This window comes from Acanthochromis polyacanthus, chromosome 16 (assembly GCF_021347895.1).
Source record: "Acanthochromis polyacanthus isolate Apoly-LR-REF ecotype Palm Island chromosome 16, KAUST_Apoly_ChrSc, whole genome shotgun sequence".
In the NCBI taxonomy this organism is placed as follows: Eukaryota; Metazoa; Chordata; class Actinopteri; family Pomacentridae; genus Acanthochromis; species Acanthochromis polyacanthus.
In genome coordinates, this window is record NC_067128.1 from 4,234,133 (window position 1) to 4,260,820 (window position 26,688).

At 41.3% G+C, this 26,688-nt stretch overlaps 1 protein-coding gene, 1 long non-coding RNA gene and 1 other non-coding gene across 3 annotated transcripts in view; 2 read left to right on the forward strand and 1 right to left on the reverse strand.

Moving 5' to 3' along the window:
* phip (pleckstrin homology domain interacting protein) overlaps positions 1-26,688 on the reverse strand; it is a 47,142-nt gene that overhangs the window by 15,806 nt on the left and 4,648 nt on the right. Inside the window, 24 exon segments of the mRNA XM_022214779.2 lie at positions 216-327; positions 484-566; positions 1,325-1,449; positions 2,620-2,675; positions 2,678-2,726; positions 2,963-3,073; positions 5,500-5,707; positions 5,797-5,894; positions 6,113-6,250; positions 7,098-7,200; positions 7,300-7,483; positions 9,281-9,433; positions 10,099-10,324; positions 10,428-10,556; positions 13,501-13,635; positions 15,930-16,086; positions 17,168-17,266; positions 17,749-17,789; positions 18,879-18,979; positions 19,448-19,518; positions 19,941-20,041; positions 21,837-22,058; positions 25,943-26,103; positions 26,310-26,408. Of these exon segments, the coding sequence (XP_022070471.2) occupies positions 216-327; positions 484-566; positions 1,325-1,449; positions 2,620-2,675; positions 2,678-2,726; positions 2,963-3,073; positions 5,500-5,707; positions 5,797-5,894; positions 6,113-6,250; positions 7,098-7,200; positions 7,300-7,483; positions 9,281-9,433; positions 10,099-10,324; positions 10,428-10,556; positions 13,501-13,635; positions 15,930-16,086; positions 17,168-17,266; positions 17,749-17,789; positions 18,879-18,979; positions 19,448-19,518; positions 19,941-20,041; positions 21,837-22,058; positions 25,943-26,103; positions 26,310-26,408 (2,962 nt within the window).
* On the forward strand, positions 3,434-3,506 carry trnat-ugu (transfer RNA threonine (anticodon UGU)). The gene has a single exon. It is a non-coding gene; the product is annotated as a tRNA-Thr (tRNA).
* Positions 20,199-26,688, forward strand: part of LOC127530262 (uncharacterized) — a 132,030-nt gene continuing 125,540 nt past the window's right edge. The window contains exon 1 of the long non-coding RNA XR_007936720.1: positions 20,199-21,436. This is a non-coding gene — a long non-coding RNA (uncharacterized LOC127530262). The remainder of the gene's footprint in view (positions 21,437-26,688) is intronic.

Here is a 26,688-nt window from a genome sequence, read left to right on the forward strand (position 1 = left end):
ATTTGCATTTCTGCCCCTTCTGCCTGTTTGTTAATGCACTGTTCTTATTTACTAAAAATTGCCAACACTTAGCTCAATACTATGGATTCCCTTGCTACTGCAAATACAACCCCAAATCCAACTATATTTATTGCGTGAAAATAAGATTGCATAGACTAATTTGAACGTGATGAGATCCCCACTGACAACACCGTGAATCCAAGCTGTGATCTTACCAGACATTGTAGCACTGGAACAAGCTGTCCTGATACTGGGACTGGTAGGGTTCCTGGCTCTCAATGGTCCCAAACCACCAGGCATCATCAATCACAGACCGAAACCTGTCGCCTGCACCAAAGAAATATAGAAACCTTTACAAAAAAAGAACCTAAATGTACCCAAATAATGTATGTGACACGTGTTGTATTTTATATCTATTTCAAATACTTCATTTGTTGTCAGCAAGTGAAGCCAAATCAGGCTGCAAAGGTTGAAGTATCTCACCTATAGCCCACTGTCTTTTTCTGGCATTGTCAAACTGCTGCCGCAATATCAGGAAGTCGATTACATCAGGCATGTCGTGGTACCTGCAACGAGACAAAGGTGTAAAATTCAGTGTGACACTTTAACAAAGCACTAAAATAGCAATCCTACCAGCATGTACAATAGATAAAGAAGCATTACATGTGTACTAACAGTCTACTGTTGACACGAATGCCAACTATATAACTAATATGCATCTATTTTAATAAATTATTAATCAGATTGAGCATTTTAAAGCTTCTTAAATGTGAATATTTATTCTTTTTTTACACCATTCTGACTATCTCCAGGCTGTGAACAAGCAAGGAGAACACAGATAGTCATTTCTCACCATTATCTGACATTTTATAGACCAAACAACTAATCAGGTACTTGAGACCGTACTCAACAGATTCATCACGAATTAAAATAATAGTTGCAGCCGTGTTATGCTGTCAAACTATTTTAAGTGACTGAGTGTTTCTTGAGTAACATCTTGTCTTGTGTTAAGATTTAAATTAATTTAGAAAGACAAAGCTATCTTTGCTGAAATGTACAGATTACTTCAAAGACAAGCTTCACTCTGTTGGTGCGAAAAATCTGCATATTGTTTGAAAAAAGGGGATTTTTTTTGATCAAGCACGGGATATGACAAACTGTAAAGTAGCATCTGCATCTTATTATAATATGAAGACAAGAGTCACATAATAGAAATGTCATCGCTGAGAAATGAGCTGAAATAAATACTGCAGTCTTTATAAAGACGTGTGACTGCAGGCTCATTTGTGGCAGAACTCGTCCTTGTGCGGAGTGGGACGCATACTTCATAGAAAAGGATCCTCCGGTCAGTTTGCCAGTGTCAGGGTCCAAAAACGAAAGCTTCAGACAGCACAGCGTGGGCAAACCCACTTCATACTTGATGCCAACTATCTTCATCAGCTCCTGCTCCTGAGTGCCACAAACAAAAGAAAAATGAATATTACTCATTTCCTCCCGAGAAAAATCTATTCACACACCCTGGAACCTTATTATTTTAAACACAATTCAACGTCGTACTTTCACTTTCTAATAATTCTTTCTTTCTTCTGTGTCACTTCTTTCCAGTAGGGAAGCCTCGAGCAAGTGTGTGTGTAGGTTGAAAAAGTGCTGCTAAGTTTTTTCGGCCGAGAAAAAGCGCGACTGAAGGAAGTGATGCTTTAGCGTTTTAGGAATGTGTGGCTGTTCAAATTTTTATAAAAAAAAAAAAAGATATAAAAGAGAAAGCAGCATTTCACACGCTGCAACCGGCACATTCACAAAGAAGCGCACCGTGCCTGCAATGCATTATGGTCCGCCGTCTGCGGTGAAATTGCTTCCTCACTGGGAAGAAAAAAAAGAAATGTATACCAAGTAAAAATGCAATCCTATAAGCTGCTGCTTTCAAGTGTCTGATGGGATTCTTTGTCAGTTCTTTTCAGACGCAGTTTCACATACGGAGGTGACACTTTGCACTCAGCAGGCATTTTTCCTTTAGCAGAGAGACATTTTTAGGACAGAGAAAGGATTAAACTCCACATGAAAGTGTCTCTGATAAAGAAGACACACCCATGAGAGGTTTGCCAGAAAAAGACAGTGTTGAACTGCTGATAGCACTGAAACAACAGCGAATCATCACACCGTCACAGGCTGCTGATGTGCATGAATTCCTGGGAATCGCTGAGTATTCTGAGGAAGATAGTGTCTTTTTTTTTTCCATTTAGAGTGGGTTTAGCCATTATCCTAAAAGAGAAATGTCACTGAAAATGTTATACCTGAAAATGTCAGTCAAGATGTTGGATCTCCAAGCAGGATATGGCTCATGGGTGATGTTAGCAGCATTTTAAAGAGAGGGCAAGTTTTCAGAGGGACATAGCTTTAGGTTCTAAACTTCCACTTAAAACTTAATGAATAACTCTCCAAATGCAGTTCCTCTATGTGAACCCTGCATTGATTTTATGTTATATGGCTCAGTTATGATATTTATTGAGACTTCTCACACACAAACAAAAAGGCAATATAAATCTCCAGATACAGGGGCTCTAAAGAGCGATGTCTTCCTTCAGAGAGTAATAAATCCATCTTTGTCGAACCGTTCCTTACCCGTAGCTCCATCTTGTGCCAGGGTTGCTTCTTAGGATTGATGCTGAAAATCTTTTTTGTTTGGCCATCTCCACATAAGCCTCATGGCCCTGCCTGAAGTAGTACACCTGCACACGAAAGCATAACATAACATGGCTTTAACTGTACATTTTCTGGTTTGTTCTACTTAAAATTATAAGATGTGCTTGCTGCATACTTAAAATACATTCCATAATTTGGTTCATAAGCATCACAGCTTCATGGGCCCGCTAACTGTGGTGTAGCCTTGTTGCTATGTAAAACACATCCCTGTGTTTTGGTATCGGCAGACATGTGGTGCAAACAGAAACAGAGGGAGTTGTACCTCGTCTCCCATCTGGGGTATGTAAGGACATCTCCGAGGGACCGTGTCCGTGATCCAGGCAGAGGGAAGCCATTCCTCCAGAGTTAGCCCTTGCTCCTGAAACTCCGTCCTCTGAAAGACACACAATGCAATAAATATCACACTTACTGTTCTTTGAATAGACTGATTTTATGCATTTTCTAGTCTTTTCCAAAGTTAAGTCAGAATTTAGCATTTTACATACCTGTAGTCCTGCACTTCCTAAACGTTAGTCAAAATGTGAGTCTTGTTTTGGTTGGTCAGTTTGTCACAGGAAAAACAAGAAAAGCACTGAGAGAGCACAGAAGGCTGTTCATTCCCCCATATGTCATTGTCAGAAATGCAGCATATTTTTGTAGAAACGCAGCATTTTTTATTAGTTACTGATGAGCAAAAATGGTAACATAGAATGTGTCCGTTTAATATAAATGCACCCACAGACAGAATAGCACAGGTTCCATAGCTCAGTGGTTAGAGCACTGGTCTTGTAAACCAGGGGTTGTGAGTTTGATCCTCGCTGGGGCCTGGTGGGTGAAAACATTTCAGGGTGGCATAGCTCAGTGGGTAGTGTCTGTCTTGCAAATGTAGGGTTGTGGTTTGATCCTCAGCCCGTTGAGCTCATGTCGAGGCGTCCCTGAGCAAAACACCTAACCCCTGATGGGCCTTGCATGGCAAGCTCCTGCCATCAGTGTGTGAATGTTTTTTTTTTTTTTTTTGTGGATAAAAGCACTATATAAATACTACCATTTACAAAATGATTTTGCTGAGCACAGCAAATTTGTCGTACCTCCACCTCTGCCTGTGTTATGCATGTATATGTTACGTACAGATACCGAATCGCGTGACCTAAATATGTAGAAGGCGGCGGGAATTGATGGGACTCAGAAACACCCCCACAATTTAATCAATTGAAGAGTTCATTTGCAAAAACAGGTCACTCTGCTTTCAGAAAACTCATTTTTTTATTGTTTACTTGAGATAATAATAATAATAATAACACTAATAATTTATTTTTTCTCTATTTTGTCATGTATTTTTCTACTCAGTCAAATCCACTCAACTTGAGTTTGATTGATATTATCTCAAGTAAACAAGAAAAAAGTTTTCTGAAAATGTATCAGAACGGAGTGATCTGTTTTTGCAAATGAACTCTTCAATTGTTCCTTGTATAATTTCCGATGGATGAGTCCTGATTAGTCCACAGCGGTCAGTTTGTAGTAGGATCGCAATCATGTGATCGTCAGCAGGAAGAACGTAGCGTTCACTTGTTGTCATGGTTACAGCGATGCCATGCCAGTCAATGGCACATCCTCAACAAATCGGTGGATCCAGACTATAAGTCGCATAACTGCCAAAATCTAATGAGACAGTCTTTGTGTCATTTCTGACCTTAGCTGATATTTCATCCGTATCCGTTTTTGAGTAATGTTGTGCGCAGACGGATTCACATCCGCCGATCGTCATAAAAAACTTGAACTAAAACTTAAACTCCACAGAAAGTGAAAACTCTCAGTTCATCATAGACGGACATGATCCTTTACACGGCTGCTTCTTGTGGTCACTCGATACTAATTCCACATGTCTGGGGGAAATCCAAAGTGTAAAGGATGACACCACGTAGATGAAATGCAAAGTCGGTGTTTCAGCCAGAAAAGTTGTCAGGTTTGGCAGCTGAGACCAACCCGGGTGGAGCTCGCTAGTCCAGTCCCTGAACACGGCACGCCATCTTGCAAACCCCAAACGTCAGGCAAACAGAGAGGCCAAAACACCAACAGGGCCAGTAAAAACTTCCTGGATTCTCTGACAGTCCATCATTGCAGCAGCCAAACGTCTTTTTAGCAGGAGGCAGTGACAGGGCGAGGGCAGCATCATGGTCAGGTCCTGTAGCTTCAGTGATGGCTTAGTGAGAACAAGGTGCTTTGTCAGCCCATAGCGCTCTGTATGATCAGGCTTATTAGAGAACCATTTAATCTTCTTGCTGGTTTTTCTGACACATTCAGAATCATAAGCTGCTGCGGCAAAACGTGTATTTTCAGGCTCATTATTAGCTGCGGTTTGGCATTTCCCTATGATGCATCACAGTGTTAACAACGTTAGACTGCTCATAACATCCTCTCATTCCTGGAATTCAAATCAATTTCAGATGCCCCTCCCCCCCCCCAAAAAAAAAAAATGGATATTTAGTTCATTAAATTCGTATCATATCAGAGTCAGCTAACGGCCTGAATGAAGCCCCAGCACTTAACCATCATGATCCGTACCTAATGTGAGAAAGAAAGACTCATTTCTGAACTGCCGCTTTAAACATCATCGTCAGAAGGCTGAGCTCACGTCTTCAAATTCTTTAAAAGGTCAATATTTAGCCAAACTGAAAGCAATTCAATTATTTTTAATCATTTTAAACTTGAACACTTGTTCGGACAAATGGAAATAACTGAATCTTGCAATTAGTTTACTTGTCAGTCTTCCCGTAACGACGAGGAGGAAAATCAAATTCCAGTCATTACTCTATAACCCACCTTCCTCTTCTCCTTTGGCTTCGTCTTCTTTGGTAATGCGCCGTCTTTGTCTGGTTTGTCCTTTTTCCTTTCTTTCTTGCCCTCCCTCTTCTTCTCTCCGTCCTCCTCGGAGCCGCTGCTTTTCTTTTTCACTTTAACGCTCTTCTTGGGCGGCTCAAGGTTGATTCCTGCGTCTGCTGTCCAGTCGGAATAATCACTGGAGTAGTCGCTGCAAATACATCACAGACTGAAGATTAAACACACAGATGTGCAGCGCAAGTGATGATAAATCTGTGTAATAAACTGCATGTATTTTACCTTGAACTACTGTGGTCGTCTGGCCAGGGCTCCTTTTCTTCCTCGTCCTTCTCCTCCTCTGAGGAGTGCCCGTTAATTTGTCGTACCTCCACCTCTGCCTGAAAACACACTTTATGTTAGCGCGCAAATAATTGACACAGAGGTGCAGAAAAAGACTCAAGCCAAACAGAAATGATTGAAAAGCCTTAAGATAAAACTCTGACACCTCTTTAAAAATATAAAAAGCTACTTGCTTTAAGTGTCAAGGAGAAAACTCTCCACACAACTCGCCCATGAAGAATTAAATTCAATCCAAACAACACGGTGCTGTATCTACCTCTGAGGTGCTCTCATCATCGTCAGCAGCCTCGGCGCTCTGGCGGCTTGTTTCCTCCATGGCGGCGCGGGTTTGGTAGCCGTGGTTACCCTGGCTCCTCCTCCCCTCGTCCACAACGCACTCTGATGTCGGATGAACCTGCAACAGAGTCAAAGTCGCATCTATTTATAAAGCACTTAAAAGTAACAGGAGTTGAAACTAACTGCTGGACATTTAAGAAAGAAAAGAAGAAAACCCAAAGTCTAGAAGACAAAACTGGACGAAATAAGAAGAGGTATAAAAATACAACACAGTAATAGATGACGTCAGGGTGTCAGGACCTATTTGAATCAAACGCCAAAGAAGGGGGAGGGTTTTAGGCAGCGACTTAAAAGTTTTATTTACAGTCTCAGCAGTTGTTTAATAAAAAAGATAAACTGTTGCAAAGCTATTAGACAGGATAGTAGAGAGGCAGACGGGACGGTAGGGAGAAGTGTGGGGGGAAGGACCTGCAGCAAATAGCCATGGGGATCAGAGCATCAGGGGCTTTTCACAGGTCGCCTGCTCAACCAGCTGAATGCCTCAATTTTTTAACCTTCAGGAGCTTCTGGTTGGTCGGTCTCAGAGCTCTAACTGAGGTTTGAAAATGCAAGAGTTTAGCTAAACAAGGTGGCCTTAGCCAATTCAAAACTTTAAAAGCAAACAAGAAAATCTTGAAGTCAATCCTGAAGTGATTAGGAAGCTATTGGATGGAGGTCAGTACTGGAGTTAAAGCTGCAGACGCTGAAGGGACGACTGCAACTACAAGGTACCACAATAGCCAGCAGATCGTGTGGTAACAAAAGCATTAATAATTTTTTCGAAGCTGTTGAGACAGAGATGGGGTTTCCCCTGGGCTAAAAGAGCAACAGGAAAGACGAGGTGGTGAGTGGAAAGTGTATAAGAGATGGAAATTCCCAAATAAAAAGTTCAAATGAGGAAAAAATAACGCCAATACTTCACTTACCCTGCTCTCTTTGGGGAGAGAGTGGATTGTGCGTCTTCTCCTTTCTGACTGATAAATATTGATCTCCTCTTCCCCTTTCGCTTCGCGCCAGTTCACCTGTCTCCTACACAATAAACACACGCACAGTGGAATCATCTCTGTAGGTTTGTGTAGTTCTGTGTTCCAGCTGGGACTCTGTGTAGGTCTGTTACTGGTAGTTTACCTGACGGAGGCGTCCTCCAGCTCGGGGACCAGCACCCGGCGGCTCCAGGCCACCAGGTCTCCCTCTGTGGCCATCTGGCTTCGAGGGGCATTGCTGTGCATCTGGCGAACACCCTCGATCTGCCCGCTGCGCCGGAGACCCACGTTGGGCGGCGAGTGTACTTCTGTAGGCGAACCCACCGATCCTGAGGGGAAGAGAGGCTTTACTGAAATCAGCAGCATTAAAGAGATAAGCCTGGTTTAGGGGCAAGCTAGTTAATGTACTTGACAAATGATGACACTAAAACCCTTTCCGGTCGATCGCTCACTCAGGTGCTGCCTATGCAAACACTTTTCTGTACCATACGAAAGACCGTAGCAAAGTCAAATACGCTTAAAACAGGACGACGGCTACACCGAACAACTCGTTTAATTTTTTTTCTTAGATTTATTTAGTCATTTATTCACATAGTTTTCCCGTGTTGGTATGAACATGTGGAAAAAAAAAATGACACCTTGGCTGGTGTGGGATGGGGCCGACATATGGGAGGTAACAAGGTCAAGAATTGGGCTGTATGAAAAAGTGTTTGTTACAGAAAACCACAGAGCGGTGTGAACACGTTATTCGTTTCTGTGCAAAAAACCAAAAAACAGAAGTGTGAATATTTCCATTATCAATTAACTTTGAGATCAGATACGGTATTTTGGCCAATATACTATTAAAAATAAGCCAAAATCAGCTAATGACTTCAGTTTGATTGCTCTGTTCAGCCAATAAAAACTGGTTAGAAAAGGCCAGTTTCAATTAATTATCTGTCCGTTGACTCCTGAACAAACTGGTTCTGTTCTACTGTAGTAGGATCAAAATAATCTGTTTTCAAGACGTGAAAAGAGTAGCCAGGGAAAAATTAATGACTTGAACTAGAAGTGAGTCAGTTTGAGTCATTGCCAAACCTAAAAAAACATCCCCAATAAAAGCACATATTTTATAGTTTACGCTGAAGGTTTCGGTTTCTTTTTGTTCAATTAAACCTGTTGCAGAGGAAAGAAGGAGAACTTTTTGGACTTATTCTCAAATTATTTATTTTTCCGATTTTATGTTTTCGATGAAATGAAATCAACTGAAAAGTTTGGAGTTGGGAGCCCAAATACACACTGTGTTCTGTAAGAAGAAAAAAAGGTAGCACTTTTAAAAATCTGTTTTATCATCCACTGTGTAAAATCTTAAAAGTGACCAAAGCTGTCAGATAGATGTAGTACGAAAGTAAAAAGTACAATATTACCTCCAAAATGCAGTCGAGTGTAAGTATAAAGTAGCATAAAATGGAAGTAAAGTGCCTCATAATTGTACTTAAATACAGTAGTTGGGTGAATTTACTTAGTTCTCTTCATCACTGGTGTGTCGCATGCAGTTAAAACATTCTATATGCTAATGTATCCGTATAATGCAGCAGAGCTGAGGACACAAATGATTTTGATCCTTTGTACTCATCACAAAAAAACACATACCTCCCAAACACTTCCTACCGACATTTAGTGCGTTCTATGAAAATCAGTTCTCTGTATTGCTGGCTCTCTGTGTCGGGGGAGTTTTATTGAACTTTCTGTATTTTCTGGGCTAATCTCACTGAGATGGATAAAAAACTTGTTTTGCATAATTGTACATTATGCATGCTGTATGCTCCATATATTTTAGTTTCATCATACCGAACACACAAGTAATTATAGTTAACGTATGATTAAGTACTTAATACAAATGTTTTTCTGTAGCGCAATCTTCAGAGTTAATTATATGAATTCATCACAACTTAAATAAAATAGAAAGTGTTCTAACCCGCTTTAAATGCAAGAGACTTCTACAAGTGTACAGACGTCAGCACGTTGGTGGAATTGCTGTGAATAATGGCCGAACCGCAGGCGGATAAAAACAAACACTAATTTAAATAGCATTTGAAGCACAGTTAAAAGCCAGTGTGATTTTAATGTCACGTCTGGGCCCTGACCTCGGCTGGACCTGGTGTTTGCTGCAGTCGCGGCAGGAGCAGAGGAGTCGTTGGTTCCCAGCCTTTGGTCCTGTTCCTGCTGCAGCCTCTGGATCATCGTATCCAGAGGACTGGGACCGTCCACCGCCTGCTCGCTCACCACTTGGTTCAGACCTGACACAGACAGGAGGGGAGCAAAAGCCAGACAGAGACTTAAAAAGTGAAAGAGAAACAGAAAAAAAAGGAAAGTTTCTGGTGGAATCAGAAAAGATTCAAACCAACCAGCAGCACAGGTAGAAGGAACACCACACCTGTCTTGTAATTTATGTATTGCATTCATTTATAAATAAGGATACGCGGCAGTAAGTTTTCCTGAAAAATCCTGGCAAAAAATTCAGGCAGCATTAAGTGATATTGTCTCACTTTCAATTCCTCTTTCCCTGCCTTTGCCTCCTTCACCTATCTCCATTCTGCCCTACTAATGCATTTCATTAACCACTGATTGTTTCTGTTTATATCCCTCCCAAGGTTTTAAAACAGCCTTATTAATTCAGACTTTAATTGCCAATGCTCGAGTTGCTTCAATCAAAGCTTTAAATTAAGCACATTTGAGGACAGATAACATTATCGTCAGGCTATGAGAGCGGTATGATCAGCTTGATAAAAGCGCCTTTGATTAGCTGACAGACGAGCCGTGATGAGACACAAGACGACAGCATCACCTCCAGGCAAAGATCTGATCTGAGGGGTGCAAGCAGACAAGGGCAGCGCAGAACTATGACTGAGCTTGTGCCCTCAGGCCGCGAAGAAAACATATTCTTTGATTTCAGCCTCCGTACCTGAAGAAGTGACCCCCATCTGAGGAATCAGCTGCTCGTCTCTGCAGCCCTGCCTGCCAGGCACCAGCCGCTGGTATCGAGGTGGGTGAGGGTTCCCGTCCACGTCCACCAGGAAGGGGGGAGGCATGAGGTGTGGAGCCTGCTGAGTCTGCTCATCCAGAACGTAATTGTTGGCATCGCGGATAAGTGGCCGGTAGTCGGTATGGAAGAACATCTGGTCCGCTATCTGGAGCAGGTGTAAAGTTAAGAGGTAGAGGGCATTTGTTATTACTAATAACATTCAATTAGTTGTTGTGCATGTGTATAAATATTAAAGGCGAGCTTGTTACCTTGTCATACTTGCTGCTTGAGCCGAAGCCAAAGATGAGCAGGTGACCGTGGGAATCGGTGGCTGCAAAGTGCTGCCCATCTGGACTACATTTGCAGTCAAACAACGCTCCATGCCCTTGGCCTTCAATCTACCCACAGAGAGGCAGAGAAAAAAAAATAGGTGCACACTGTAAATCATGATATTAGACTAGCAGGGGAAATTCCAGGGAGCTATACCAGTTGTATGACATGGACACTATCAACTCTAGACGTCTAGATCCACTCCCCAGCCGAACAACACATACAAGTGACAGAAGAATCTACAAAAAATAATAAATAAATAAAACAAAATCAGTTACAGGCTCAACACTGCCTGACAGAACGCCACCTGCAGAAACTGAAACTTCATCAACAGAAAAGTGAACAGACAAAACGCCCTAACTGTTGTGACCGTCAGACAGCTGTTGCGTCTGCTTTGATCTGGGAGTTCTCCTTCACTCTCACAATAGCTCCATTCAATCCCAAGATGAGAAATGTCTTTATAGCTCTTTGCCTCTTCATTAAAAAAGACTTTGCATCTGCCAACGCACCAAACTGAAGCAGCACACAGCCTACGAAGAGGAGCCTGAAGCTCGGTTTCAATCATCTTTTGCTCAGTCTTGTACAGGAAAGTTGTGTGGTTTTTTTTTCCCACAGCCGAATTACAAACAGCTCCACAAATTGTTAACACACAACACAAACATCCAAATGTTGTGTAACAAAACAATATTGTACAACCTCTTTTGTTGGGCTTTCTAGATAATTTAATGTACCTCCCTATTTGACACATGAATCCATGAAAGGCTACAGTAACATGACAGAGGAAAAGAGGTTTGCAGCAGCTTCAACAAAAGATGTTGAAAAAGATGTATTAGACACATGATGCAGAAAGTAAATTATGCCACATGCTGAGGTGGTACATAAAGATGGACAAAATTACAGTTCTGCAGAATGTGAACCAAAATATCGTACTGATGGGAGGGGGTGGTGATGTGTTGTCCATTTTTATGTACAGTTTATTATCACAGCAGCATAACTCTGCAAGAACCAACTTCAAAGCTTTGCTCCACTAAAGCAAGACTGTGTAACTTTTTTTTTTTAAAAAGAAAAAAAACAGTCTTTCTCAGTGGCATATCTTGACTAATAATAGCCAACATGGCTTGTAATCAGGTAGTGCAGTAATCAGCCTAGTCACAGGAACATGAGTTCAGCTCCTCTGCTGGGCTGGATGTACTACCATGAACAACCTTTAGATGAATAATACTATGTAACTGACATTAGTGAGCCAGTTCTCTGCCTTTACGAGTGCTTTCCACTTTTGCTAATCTTACACTACCTTTAAAAGTGCTGTACACAGCATTCAGTATCAGATCAAAACAAACTGACGCATCGGGTCCCCCTTCATCCATTTCGTTTACAACTAGTAATGGATGACAAGCTGCTATCAACTCCAGTTCTGTTATCTTTGCCTGACCTGTCACTCCACTCTGCTCCATCTGCTCCACTCCATGTGTGACTGTTTCACCATTAGCCACAATGAACAGCCAGTCAGAGCAGAACTAGTCTCATTTAGCCAGCCCATTCTGTAGTACAAAACAATCTGGCTCCTCCATATTATCATTCTGCTATAGGGGGGAAAAAATCCAGTGGTTTGTTTGTATATTATTAAACCAATCACAGTCGCTGTGGGCGTGGCCAAGTGAGCAATTCAGCATTGACGTTCACTCAAATTAGTGGTGGGTTTTGGTGAAACATTTGCATGCAGAGAAACAAGCTTTGTGATTAAAATTAATAATTCAGTGACAAAACTAGCAGGGCTGTCCGACTACATGATCCAAACCCTCCGCAAAACTTTTTTAGAGTGGTAGGTTGTCATTGGAAGATTGTTGCTGTTTGTAGCCATCGCAAAGAAATGGCTACCACACAGAAAGCAGAGACACTGTCCACCAGCGGCAGGCTTACATAGGTAGGTCACATAACAGGAAATCAGACACAGCAAAGCAAAGGAGAAGGAGAGGAAAGCAGGAAAACAGGAGCAGACTCTCAGATTAAGCTGCAACAAAGTGAGCCCACATAAATAAGCAAATAACATGAATATAATACTTTGCTTTTACATTTCTTGTTCTTTTAGAGCACCAGCCGCAACTCTCTGGACTGCGCTTTAGCTTATCCAAACTGATTTGGGACGTCACTCTCTGTCCAAACAGTTTCAAAGGGAGGGACTCACACGCTTTAACATGCACTAACATATGTGCTCACACAGAGGGAGCGTGACTTCATGCTAGGGATGCCATTACTACGCTATAACTCTACATAGCAGATAGGTGTTTTCCGTTATAATGATGTTCCAACTCTCTAATGCAGAACCTCTAATCATTCACCATTATCCTGTAAATGTCATTTGTGTTCTTGAGTCCACAGCAGCTATGATTCCTCGAGGTCTCGCAGTAAGTTTCAGTCTGAAATTCAGGCCTTTTCACACACGCTTTGTGTGGTCAAACAACACCCTTCACTGTCTACAATCAACACTGAGATTTGGCCGAACCACCAGCTCGCTTAGTGACTCACATGTTCTGAGACTGTGATTAATGCTGTCCTTGGTTACCATAGAGACAAATGCAGGAAATACAACGAGGATTACCGCACAAGATGAACACGGGATGGCATATGCACTCCAATCTGATGATTCCACCCTGTGCTTAGCTCATGTACACGTGTGTGTGTGACCGCACTGAATGCATTAAATGATAAAAGAAAAGGCAGGAATGGAGGCGCGAAAAGTGAGGAAGCAAAGAGAGAAAGTGAAAGCAAAGAGGGAGGGGAGCAGCAATGGGTGAAAGAGAAAGAAGGTCAGACGCTGGAAAAGCAGCAAACAGCGAAACCTATTTGTAGTTAAAAATCACACAACTATGCAGTCCAGAGAAACTGTGCTTTTAAACAATTCAAGTATCCGTTTGTGTGTGATGGACAAGAATCGTGTCTTCAGTGTGATACAGTGAGAGAAAGGAAGTGATCCACAAAGATTTGGAGATGTATGATGAAAAAGAGTCTCACCATGTTGAAATAGGAGCGGATCTTTACTCCTCTTGCCAGGTCCCACACAATACAATTCCCATCGTGCCCCGCTGAGAAAAGGATCCTGGGATCAAAGGGATGCGGCTCTAGAACAAACACCTCATCCTCATGACCCTGTGACAGAAAGGAATGGAAATCTAGATTATGGTTCAGATTGAAAAACAAACAAAGAGGAACAATTCAAAAAGCAGCAACTTTACATGTTTTAGTCCATTAATATGTGTGCATATTTTGTGTCACTGCATTACTCTCTCTGGAAACAGGCTGAAGTTTGTTCTGAGGTCTGAGATTCATCTTTTTAACTACCAAACCACAAGCTTTTTAGTTGAAGACGCAGCACGAATTCAAATTAATCTGTACCCAAATATGTCCACATTTCTATTTTAATTCTGGATTCAAAAACTACCGTGTAGCTACAAAATAACCCAGGCTTATCATTTGGAGCTGCAACTCATGAATATTTTCATTCTCAGCCGATTTGTTGATTACTTTCTTGATTCATTGATTACTTCCTTGATCAATAAAATGTCACATTACAGTAAACAATGCCAGTCAGTGTATCCTAAAACCCAAGATGATATCCTCAGATGTCTTGTTTAGTTCTCAACTCAAACATATACAGTTTAATGCTACAGAGGAGGGACAGAAATAGAAAATAGTCACATTTCTGAAGCTGGAATCAGAGAATTTAGACTTAAATTGATTAATCAATTGTAAAAAAAAAAGTTGCAGATCAACTTGAAAGTTGAGAAATTAACAATTAATTGACTGAACTTTGCAGCAGCTCTACTCTAGATACATTATCAGGAAGACTCTGTGACACCAGATTGCTATCTGACAATAATCTACAGCCATGCTAGTAGCACTGTGCGGCTATGGATTGACTGACAGCTAGCTAAGATACCCACACTGACAATGCAAGCATGGTAAAGACAATCAAGTGTCAGTTGAGCATGATCTGCATGTTTAATGAACTGCAGGCTTTTAGTTAGCAAGAAAACACACAATGCAGGTATTTGCTCAAAAACCAAAATGCTGAACAAACTGGAATTGTCTCAAGCCCACATTATTTGGCATAATTTTCCATTAGTGACTGATAATAGAACACTCAGGGTGATCTACCATAATTGGCACACAACACTAAGTATGCAAACATTTCACTGCAGAGGGGTGCAGCAGGAGTGCATGCAGCAGGATATCCTCCCAGTAAAGTCGCTGCTTGCAGGGTTGGGAAATCCCACATTCACAAAGTCTTGCTGCCTTCTGATCGCGTCCCTGGGAGAAATGCCGCCCGACTTCAAAACTGTGGCTGAAATGGTGCCAGTAATAGCAGCGGTTTGTGGATATTTCAACTGTCATTGGCTAATTCTGTAAATTTGCACTGTTCATATTTGAGTGTGTGTGTGTGTGTGTGTGTGTGTGTGTGTGTGTGTGTGTGTGTGTGTGTTAGGCAGAGCGGCTGCAGTGTTTCAGTACTCTCTGTGTGTCACTGCAGGAATTATAAAAAGACAAAAAAAAATCATTCATCTGCTTTGTGTAGTGGTGACACGAAAAGTCAGGGTCTGTTCATTTCTTCATGTCCTCCAAAATAGGTAATCTGTAAGACTGTTCTGTATATATATATTATTGTGTTGAGTAGTTTTTGGAAATGAAATGCTGTTAAAAATGTCTCATTATCATTCATTTAGAGGACCACCACAGGCATTGATTAAAGCCCTCTCTAAAACCTCATCTCCGTTTATCATAGTTACATATTTAGATGCTTTTTCTACTCTGAAAAGATTAACTTCTACAGTGCTTCACCTCTATATATCCCCTGTCTCTCCTTCTGCTATTCACCGCAGCTCAAGCACACCGGCTCACCTGCAACTCTGTTCAAATACTGTAAAACTACTACATGATGCACAATGGCAAGTTGCAAATTTGTAGTAATTCACATACACATGGTGAAAGCAGTGACTAATTCTGAAGAGAAATAATGATATAGAAAGCCGTGCATAGTGAAGTGATAGGATTGGTTCATTATATTCAGTACATTTGAAGGTTTGGAAGTCTGAATCTGTGTTTTTGAGCCTGTAAATGCTCAGCCATGACTCAGACTGCTTGCTTCACTCATAATACGTCTTCTAGCATATAAAATACACCATATGGGCATTTAGCAGAGAAAAAAAGCTTAATTTTAACCAGAGGGGGTTTATAAAAATTAAAACAGCAGGTAATAAACAGATTATGATGGAATTTTTATCACCCTGTCCATCAAAATGCAGGAGGACAGAAAAGTCTACAGCAGCCTCCGGGTAAAATACAAGTTGCATGAGTCTTAATATGCCATTAATGTAAAATTAATGGCTGCTTTGCTTTTGGAATTTAAGCTTATATCTGTCCTTGGGTGTTTAGTCACTACATACCATCAGGACATGGACCAGATTTCCGGTGATGGAGTTCCACACCTTCAGCGTCAGATTGTTGGCCGCTGTGATCACCGTGCTGTCATGGCGATCCCACGCTACCATGGTAACCTTCAGCTTGGTCACCTTGTCTTCCAGCGGAGGAGGGTTGTACTTCCTGAGGGGAAGATGTGAATGTCGTTTAGACCTACTACAGCCCTTGTACTTATTACTTTACGTAATATGAGAGCAATAAATTAAAATACTGCAAAACTGTTAAAATGACAAAAAAAGAAAAGCATCCTCTTCCTAAATGGATTAATTACAGAAGGGAAAAACTGATCACCTGTCTGTTCCTGTTGGGGAGTTTATTCTAGATTACCCTCAGTCCTTTTTACACCTTTAATGAGCAGCTAGACCTCATCTTTCAACAGCTTTAGATAATTATTCAAATCCCCAGCTGCTACTGTTCACATATGTAAACTGTGAAAACAGCACATTCAAAATATTTCAACACTTTTTGGTGCAGTTCTCTGACTTATGTACTCTCCAGACTAGAAACAGAAGCCTTGTTAAGTTAAAGGGCTTACCAAAGGCAGTAATGTAAATCAGTTTAGCTATATTTTGAAGATTTAATACCAATACATCTTCCAAGTAACATCTATTAATATTTTAGTTTGTATTAACGGCAGCTTTGTATAGCTAATTTGCTCATTTTGGCGTAGTTATTCTCATTGCAGCATAGGGCTTGTTGTGTATATTCAGAAGAGAAAGACATAAACAGCCTGTCAGTGCTATGTCTATTCTCTCCCTGTCTGTGATGCCCACAGTAAATCTATACTCTATCTGGAAGCAGTCAGCCAATCAATCACTATGTCACACTTTATGCCACAGGTGTAAAAGTGCTCTTTTTTTCTTGATCTTAATTATTTATGTCCTGTACATTATGCAGCAGGTCACTAAATAAATTAATGCAGATGCAAGCGCAAGATGCAAAAAAGCTTTTTGCTGCTGGCACAAATGCCATTAACTTGCCTTCAGCTGTTCCTAAATAAATGTTTGTGCTTTTAAACATTGAATCACTTTCGACACGCACTACAGGTTCAGAACTTTTGTGCACATGATTGATTTTTTTAGAACTGACACTGACATCATAACCTCCCAGGATCATTGCAGCTCACAGGTCTGAGCTCTAAGCACGACAGCGCTGATGGAAAGGCCAGGCTTTGACAGACGTACACACACACACACACACATACCCTGGTAATTTGGTCTGCATGTCCAGCAGAATGCTCCTCCAGCCCTGAGGCTGCAGCTGCCAGATTCGTGCCGTACCATCTCTGCTGCCGCTCACAAACCTACAACACAGATTCATGAACACGGATTTGTGCAATTTAAAATAGAACATTTCAGGTTTCATTAGGACACGGGTTCCCTCCATCTCCACATATGAACACACACAAATGATATGCGTCTCCTCCTCTGCTGCCTCTGCTCCCTGCATAGACAGTCTACCTCCCTCGCTGCTTAGATTACAGCCACCCAGGGGAATTACAGCTGAGCTTGTTTTCCTGCAAACTCCATCGAAACACACACAGTTTAACACTCACAGCGCACGATATGTGCAACCATAAGCGTGCGTCTGTGTGTGTATGAGAGATTGTGTATTAAGACAATGTATTAGACAGTAAGTAAAGCCGGTGTTTCTGCTGACACAATCAAGTCACATTACAGCACCCTGAGGCTCCATAAAAACAAACAGTGGGGCCCATACAAAAATTAACGACACCAGCTCTGTAGCTCAGACACATATATAAACTCACAACATGTGCAAGCTTACCTGTCACTGCAATGTGAGAACTGGATGCTGTCAACTTTGTCCTAGGTGGAAAAATATGAGAGAAAAGTCAGCACAAGCTTCTTTTTTTTTCCTTCTGCCTGCCCAATGATGACAATTCTAAATCATCTTGTTAGCAAAAATATCATAACTCAAGGATAGCTAGCTTGCTTGCTTTTTCTGGGGCTTTTTAGTCGCATTTGTTCAAGAACTGGAAAATGATGACAACTCTCTACAGCACAAAGCGATTTACACCGATCAGCCACAACATTCAGACAGCTGACAGACGAAGTGAATATTGTTCATCTGGTTACAATGTTCTGCTTGGGTCCCGGCATGCTGCTTCGACTAGCATTACCCACCTCAGCATGGTTGCAGACCAAGTTAAAACAGCACTCCCAGAAGGCAGCGGCCTTCTCCAGCAGGACAACGTGCCCAGACACTCCACAAAAATGGCTCAGGGAACTTGGTTTTCACCCAGCCTTCAAAGTCCCCAATCAACCATTCAGAGGGCATGCTAGAGCAAGTCCAATCCACGGAGACCTCATCCCACAACCAAAAAACCCAAAGGATCCGCTGTCAACATCCCAGTTCAGAGCACCGCCAGAGACCCAACGGTAAAAGGCACAACAATTCAAAGCCGTTTAATTGTTTTTTGGGGTGGGTTTTTGTTGTTGTGTCTGATCAGTATAAATCCTCTATAAAAATGCTTTTGAGCTAAAAAAAAAAAAAAAAAAAAAAAAGTACATTTACACAGAGGTGTTATTTCTGTTGTCATTCTACTTTTTCCAGGATCAAGGTCGAACTTCAACATTAAAAATACACCGCTAACATTGAAGGGAACACTTAACACTCAAAATGATGTAAGAATGATCATTGAAAAGGAAAATTATCAACCCACTGAGGGGGGATTCACAATCACTGGACAAATCAATATCATAGAAGTTTAGCTGAATTGATGTTATACTGTCATTATTAAGTCTTCCTTTCATTTTTTTTTTTTATTGTAACCAACTAATAAACTTGCTAATTAATAAACCAGAATAACCACAGAATACTTATACAGTTTTAAGAATCTTATTGTACTTTTTTTATTTATTTTTTTGTACAAAAAAACTTCCATGTTGACTCACTGTATGGGACTCAAGTTCGGAGATCTTCTCTGGTTGGCCTGATCCAAAGTAGTACACCCTGATGATGTGGTCCGTGCTTCCTGTGGCGAGGAACATACCACCTAGACACATAAATAAAGAATTAGAATAATGTCTGTGTGCCTACTGCATACGTGGATTTATTGTTCTTTAAAAGGTTTCATTCATTGTCAGTTTCTTTAAAAAAAAATCATCAGTATTTGTTGTGACTTGAGCAAAGTTTATACACTAAATTACTTTTTAAACTTACTATGACTATACTGTATGAAATAGTTAATACACACATACAGATTTGTCCTGTATTTTCAGTTGCAAACTTTTAACGAATTTATCAAATGTTCTAGGTCAGTGGCACATCAAAAGAGAAATACCCTTCGAACAACCGAAGCACATTTATGGAACATCTTCTGAAAACCAGCAGGCATGTTTGAGTGTGTCTGTCTGCAGTGTTTTGCTCTGAAGATAAGCCTGACTAATTGTGCTTTTTTATTATTATTATTATTATTCTGGTCTCAAAGTATGCATGAAAATCAAAGCAGAACTGTGTTGACCTGCGCTGAAGGAGGAGCAGATCATCTGGACGCCGGGTCTGGAGCGCTCTGTGAATTTACTGGGCCTCTGACTGGAGAAAGACGAGAAACAGAAATTTGAAATGAAGCACTCTGAGCTACGAGTTTGTGTGCTTTTAGCGGAACAAGTGGGCATGTTAGCTGCTTTTGGATTCCTCTCGCATTGTATCACTTGTTCAGAGCTATTTTTGAATGAGACATCTTCAGCACACATACAGCAGTAGCTATTAAAGTGAAAAACTCTAAATCCCATTTCCATGTGTATGTATTATAGTCATAAAGAATCTTCAACACATGGTAAAGCCGCATATCCAGCACACTACTAACCCAGTGTGGTGCGATTTTTACCAATTAGCTAACAAGCAAACGCAAACACAAGGAAAACGATGACATGCTGGCAACATGCTTGATGCAGAAAGTGTGAAAACCACTTGTGCAGTTGAGATCTTGCACACAGTGCATCTGTGATTCTCACCCGAACTTGAGCGTCCGTGCGTCCCACTGCCAGAAGCAGATGGTGCCATCAGCGCCGGTGGAGGACAGGTAGCGCTTGGAGCCGCTACAGAGAGGGGAAAACTGCAAGCACAAGCAATTAGAGGTTACGGCTGAGTGTAATGGGCGATCAAATGACACTGCAGCAAGAATACGGGAGAATTAACCTATATGAGCTCATAACATTTCCACAGTAATGCAAGCTTGGAATACACGAGTGGACAAAATAAACAGAGCTTTGGAGTAAATTTTTAACAGGCAACACAGGGGCCACAAGTATTACGGGCGATCACAGCAACACAGTATGAAACTTCTGGTTATTGTCAACAAATTTCATAAAAAGACCAAACCCTTAATTAACTGATCTAATAAACAGCACTGTCTGTTAATATAGTTTGTTCCTTTCTGCTATAGATGTCCACTGGGGCACAAAATTATTCAAAACCTGCAAGTTAGTCATAACGCAAATTTCTGACTACAACGTCTCCACTCAGAGCAACCTGAAAGTCGAGTAATTAGGTCACATCCTACATGATCCTTGCTGCATGTCATCCCCCATGTTTCCTATATATTTTCACTTACACGATCAAATATAACCCTTACAGAAAACAGAACCATAGAACAAACACTGGCATTTAATTATATGATGGATTTCAGACAAGTATGCCATCTCTACTTAAAGCTAGAGTATGCAGGACCGCAGAAACAGCAACAGTAAGGTCAATTTGGAAAGAGCACTAAAGATGCACAACATTAAATAGACATGACGGATGCCAAGTTCAGGTGGAAGAGTAAAATGTGGCTGCCATTCTTGTCCTATCTGCTCGCTAACTCTAGCAATGTGTCCGCCTGGCTTTGTCAGAGACTCCGGTTACGTGCAATGAGTGCTCACAGGCAGTTAGGCAATCCAATCAGAGTGCCCTGATTAGACGGTCTACTGCCACAGATAACACATTTTTTTTCCTTTTTAACATCAGAGCATGTGATCTATTGATTGCCTTCGAGATGCAAAGAGACTTTCAACCATAGACTGTATATATAATGGACGTAGCATCTGGCTCCAGAATTGAAGCCAACCCGGAAGTGTCAAAAACTTGCAATATCACGCCGTCCGCTAGGGCTGGCTCCAAAAAGCTTTTTCTCCATAGACCCCAATTCATTTTTGGAAAAAATAAAACTTGATAGACTGATTCTCTACAGCTCAGGATTTTTTCCCCGTTAGTTTTCATGGTCAAAATGAGAGATCAGGTGGCCGATCTTAAAATAAATCAATACTGAATTTTAAATAAATCGTTAAAGTTGGCGGAGCCAGGGGGCGTGGCTATACTTGATAGACAGCAACAGAAGCCTCTGCGGTAAAATGTGGGCGGGATAAGAGAGTTCTCAGCCAATCCTGCCCCTAGTTGCTCTCCGGTCCAGTCTGTTTGATGACGCTTTTTACGTCACTGGCTCCAAAAAATCCAAAACGGCGACCAGGAAGTAGCAAAATCCGGGCTTCATTTTCTCGCCGTTGAAACCAACGGGTGACGTCACGGTTAGTTTACGCTTGCTTTCAACGCATACAATAAAAAAAATGCTCCTTCCATACTCTTGCTTTGACGTGACTTTGGCTCGATATAACCTAAATATTGGTGGCTTCTCAATTCTACAAGTACAATGACACAGAATGCAAGATAGAAACAGATAGGGTAAAATCAAACAGCACACAAAAACACTAGCTAGGGTGCGCTTTTATCAGAGTTTCTGTCCAGTTTAAATGAAGTCTCTACAGCTGTTACAACCTGGCACAAACACCGATTACGCTAGTGGCTTTCAATCATCCTTTTGGGGCAATCAGCCACACACACAAACAAACCCAACACACCTACAATCCTCTTACCTGCAGTGAGGTGATGGAGGCAGCGTGTCCCTCCAGCACAGCCAAAGGGGCGCAGGTTTGTAAGCACCACACTCTGATGGTCTTGTCGCAGGAGCCGGCAGCGATCATGGTGTTCTCGTAGCTGACGGCCATGTCTGAAATCTCAGCAGCGTGGCCGCGCAGAGTCGCCAGCAGACGCCCGTCATCTGTTCCCCAGATCTTCACAAGGCAGTCATCTGAGCCCTGGGAAAGAAAGAAAGAAACCAGCGCCAACATGACGATCAGACATGAGTGAAGACTAGTGTTAGACATAGTTTGAGGAGCGTCTGCTTCTGGGCATCTCCTCCACTGTGACAAATTAAACATGTCAAGTTCAAAAGGACTTTTAAAATATATCTGGGCACACTTCAGCTCTAGACTGTCAGCAGACTGACAGACTTGGAAGACGAACAGAAGATGAGAATGAGAGTCTTCAGATGCAAAAAAAAAAAAAGTTGTGTGATTAATTTGTGCTGGGACAAAAAGGAACAACGATCATTCCACTGCGCTGAATTTTCAGTGCATTCACACGCAGGCTAATAAAATATTACCAGTAATAAGAAAAACACTGCAACTGGCATGTAAACACATTTACCAGGTTGTCTTAACGGGACAAAGTAACAGCGAGCATTAACAGGCAGACTTACTGTGCTGTGTAGAATATTTTAGTCAGACTGTTTGATTCAGTGCATGCATCTGTAAAGAGCTGCATTTATGTACACAAAGAGCAATTCAGTTGAATGGAAAAACATCCAAGTACACTAGTTACTGAGCAATTTCTGCTCATTCACAGGATAAACTGTACATTTAAATGACCAGTAAACAAATCGTGTAATTTCAGGTTGACAGGATATAGCTGCTACGTTCATTTGGGTATTCACAACGACGGGGTAAACATTTTACCACAAACAACAGGTGAAATAAACCCACTGACCAACTACCCAGACAGTGCAGGACAAAGATTTTCCACAGCACTGTGAAATAGGCTGGCCTGCACTCTGTATGCTCTCCACTCCGGCAGAAATAAAGCAGAAGTGCACCGAAGAAAATAGAGTAATCTCAGACTGTGGAGGAAAAACACTGTATTGGCTGAGGCTTCCCTAAGATGTCAGAAGATGTCTCATTTTGACAAAAATGGTTTTGGTGGTTTATAGAAAAAAGAGCAATATTAGATGGGAGACATTCTTAGTGGCATATAGAAAAGAAAGGAGCACAAAGGAATGCATCTGAAGAGCTAAAGGACAGTTTATAAATGACACCGCAGTAAGTGAAGAAATCTGCTAGCCTGGAGGCAGCTCCTTAAACATTCTTTAAATGCACGAGCAAGGCCTCAATCAAGACATGAAATCCGCCTTTGGGGACTCGGCTGAGAATTCCTGGCTGTGATCCAAATTGTTGGGGGTTAAAGTGTTTGTGATTCAACATGAAGACAAATCCATCTGTGCCTTGATTAAGATCTCAGCATAGTCTTTAAAACCAACAGGTAACATCATCAAAATGCGGAAACACAGAGCGACGTGATTTTAAGTTGTTATTCTGAAAAACTGACTAGAGACGTCAGGGCGTCACGTTTAGTAAATTTAACAAATGTATGCATTTAAAGCAGAGATGCTGAGATTAATCTGTTAGCTGTCAACTATCAATTAGCAATAATTTAATGATGGCTTTGAGTCATGTTTGTGGGGGGAAAAAAAGTGAGTATTCGCTTGATTACAGCTTCCTAAATGTAAAAACTTCCTGGTTTCTTTCCTTCTCTGTGACGGTAAGACAAGAACAAAACAAGACATTTGTCATTTTGAGCTTTGAGAGACACTGATTTGACATCTTTAAGCATTTTTTGACATTTTATAAATCAAAAAATGAAATTAATTGAAAATACTGAGCAGCGGCCCAAATTCAAATGGTAATTTTAGATAAATTGTGGGTCAAACAGTACTAATAGTGTCAGATCAGAACATTTTTAATAGATGCAATTGGTTTTAAATCAAAATCTGAATCAATAAAAAACAAATACATAATCAGACTAATGTATGTAGTTATGTTCAATTCAAGCAGATTGAAGCTTTCAGGATGCTGCTGGTCATGGTTCAGGCATGCACGCTGTGGTTCGCTGACATAAGCCCGTTATTTAATAGCCACACCTCGTCCATTCTGCAGCGTCTGACACACAGTTTGAAACTGTGCTGTAAATAGTTTGAACAAGTCATTCTTCCTCGTGTGTCACTGGGATGTAAAAACATTAAGCAGGTGATCTTACCAGGACAAAAAAAAAAAAAAAAAAATCAGTAAGCATTGCCAAGAGATGAGCAGCAGACTGCTGCTGTTGTGTGAGTACGTCTTTGTCAGATTGTGTTTGATTCATGCACCTGCAAGGACCCAAAGCTACGTTTATGTACACAAACAGCAGCTAGATGAATTGTAAAAATATACAAGTAAACCAACAAATTTCTGCTCTTTTCATTTGTAACATCATGTACCAGATGAACTGTACATTTAAATGAGTGTTAAACAAATCAAGTCACATAAAGTCGTCCTTACGTGACGCTTCTGTCTCGTGATTACGCTCCATCACATGCTTAAATCTATCAAACAGCGAATACTGAATTGAAGCTTCATTTTTTTTAAATATTGCAAATAAATTCACAATTACATATGCTCCCAAATCATTCGCTCGCTCCTATATTCTAAGGAAAAAGCGAGAGCCCCTCTCCTTTGGATAATAACTTATTTCACTGCGAGTAGAACAGAGTCTGACTCGAGCTGTCGGTCCGCATGGCCTGATCAAAACCAGTCCGTGAGTGATTTAGAAAGAGACAAATTACGAGTGTGAAAAGACGGACAGAAAACTGATACGCCCCAATGAGAGCTGCTCCGAAAAGCTCAGCGACTGAAAAAGCAAAGACTTGACATAAAGTTTCCTTACTATTATAGATGTTAACTACTGTCACAGGCACAAGCAATCCATACCAACTAAGTCTTAATTTGTCCTCCTCAATGGCCATGATAATGAGCTGTGAGCTATTTTCTGAAGCTATATTGCACAAATCAATAGCAATCCATTGTTAAAACAAACACACATGCCCCCGCTCATTGAACACAACGATCGGAGCGAATATTTAGCCAACGCAAAATAATCAATCTGCCCGCAACTGCAGCAAAGCCAGAGTCAAAAAAAAGACCGAAGAGATCCAAAAATAAGAAAATATATAAATAAAAATGATCTTCTGATGAAAGGAGACAGCGAGAGAACAAAATGAGTGGAGAGGAAAAAAAGAGGGAGAAAGGAGAAAGTGAGGGAGACCAAGAATGAATTTTAATTCTGGCACTTAGCCAGCGCCTCAGAGGAAACATTTTCTCCAGTTATGATGAGAAATAGCAAGAAGAGGGGAGGGAGAAGAGAGGAACAAAGGCGGGGCAGCACAGGATGAGGACGGGGGAGAGAAAAAGAGATAACAGGAAAAAAAAAAAGAGAGAGAGACAGTCAATCTAACCCCCCCTCCTCCCTCTCAGCAGCCAGCCATTTTTAGAGATTTAAGAAGTGAAAGCTGAAAATGGTGTATAGCAGCAGGCAGTGTTTGACTCGAGCATCCAAACAGACGGACAGCAACATTAAATCGACATTGTCTCAGCGCTGGTTCAATATTTAACATGTTACCAAACGCTGTACCTTTATCACAACCACATAGTGGGGAAAAAAAACAGCACATGTATGCAAGCCAAAGGGCAAAGGTCAAATTCCTTCTCTTTAAAACCGAGGGAATCCCTCGTTTCCCTTCTTTAAAAACATCATTATTACCGCAAAGTTATGTGAATTTTCTCCCTTGCAGGTTGTAGCCGTGAGTCATTGAGTACAAGCATCCCACTGCAGTTAGGTAAACAGTAATTACCTCCTACCAGAACTGTTACAACATGGAATACAGATGCTTGGTAAGCAAAAGACACCTTGTAGCAATCAAACGCATGCACGGCGTACAAGAGGTGACTCTAAATAAACTGCTATCGAGCAGCAGCAGACTAAATACACTCCTTAAACGTCGCGGAGAGGCAGTCGAGGTCAAAGTCGCGCAGCAGAAAGCTGCGGCCTTTACCGTGAAGATGCGTCGCCCCGTCCGGTCGAAGGTCACGCAGTACACGGACGACAGGTGTCCCAGGATCCTCTTGTGCATCTTCATGTGCTGGTACACGGCCGTGGGCACCAGCTGCCGGAGGCGGTACGAGCCGTTCAGTCGACGGCCGTAGCTCGTCTCCACTGGGCGTCAAAAAATGAGAAATAATTCACAGAGGAATCAGAAACACATCCAGAAAAGATTTTAAAGAAATTGGAAATGTGCGTGCAAAAATACACTGTGAATCTGAAGCACTGATGTCAGATACAACTGCTCAGGCAAACAAAGACAGACTGGATTTAAAAGGTGCAAACAAAGAATAAAAAATTAATTCAAGTGTTTTCTTTACCAATATTAGGTGGACTCCCATAGATGATAGGAGGCTCCGGTGGTCGTCCACAGTGTAACGCTGCCAGAGCCGAACCCTTCCACACAACATGCTTGCAACCTGGAAGAAAACAACACGATCCAAATCTGAATCTGAATGTGTGTACCTCCACTAGAAAATCTTCAAGATACAGATTGACAAAATAGAGGAGGTAAACAACTTCAAGTTCTTACATCCACAACTCCAATTTCATAAACATTGTGACGAAGTTCAAACTCATTTGTTTCAGATTAATCAGGCGCAACAAACCCACTCAAGCAGCCCGGTTATTTATGCACTCTATGATTTTCTGTCATTTTTCTTATTGTATGACAGCACAGGCTCAAGCATCCCCATCAAC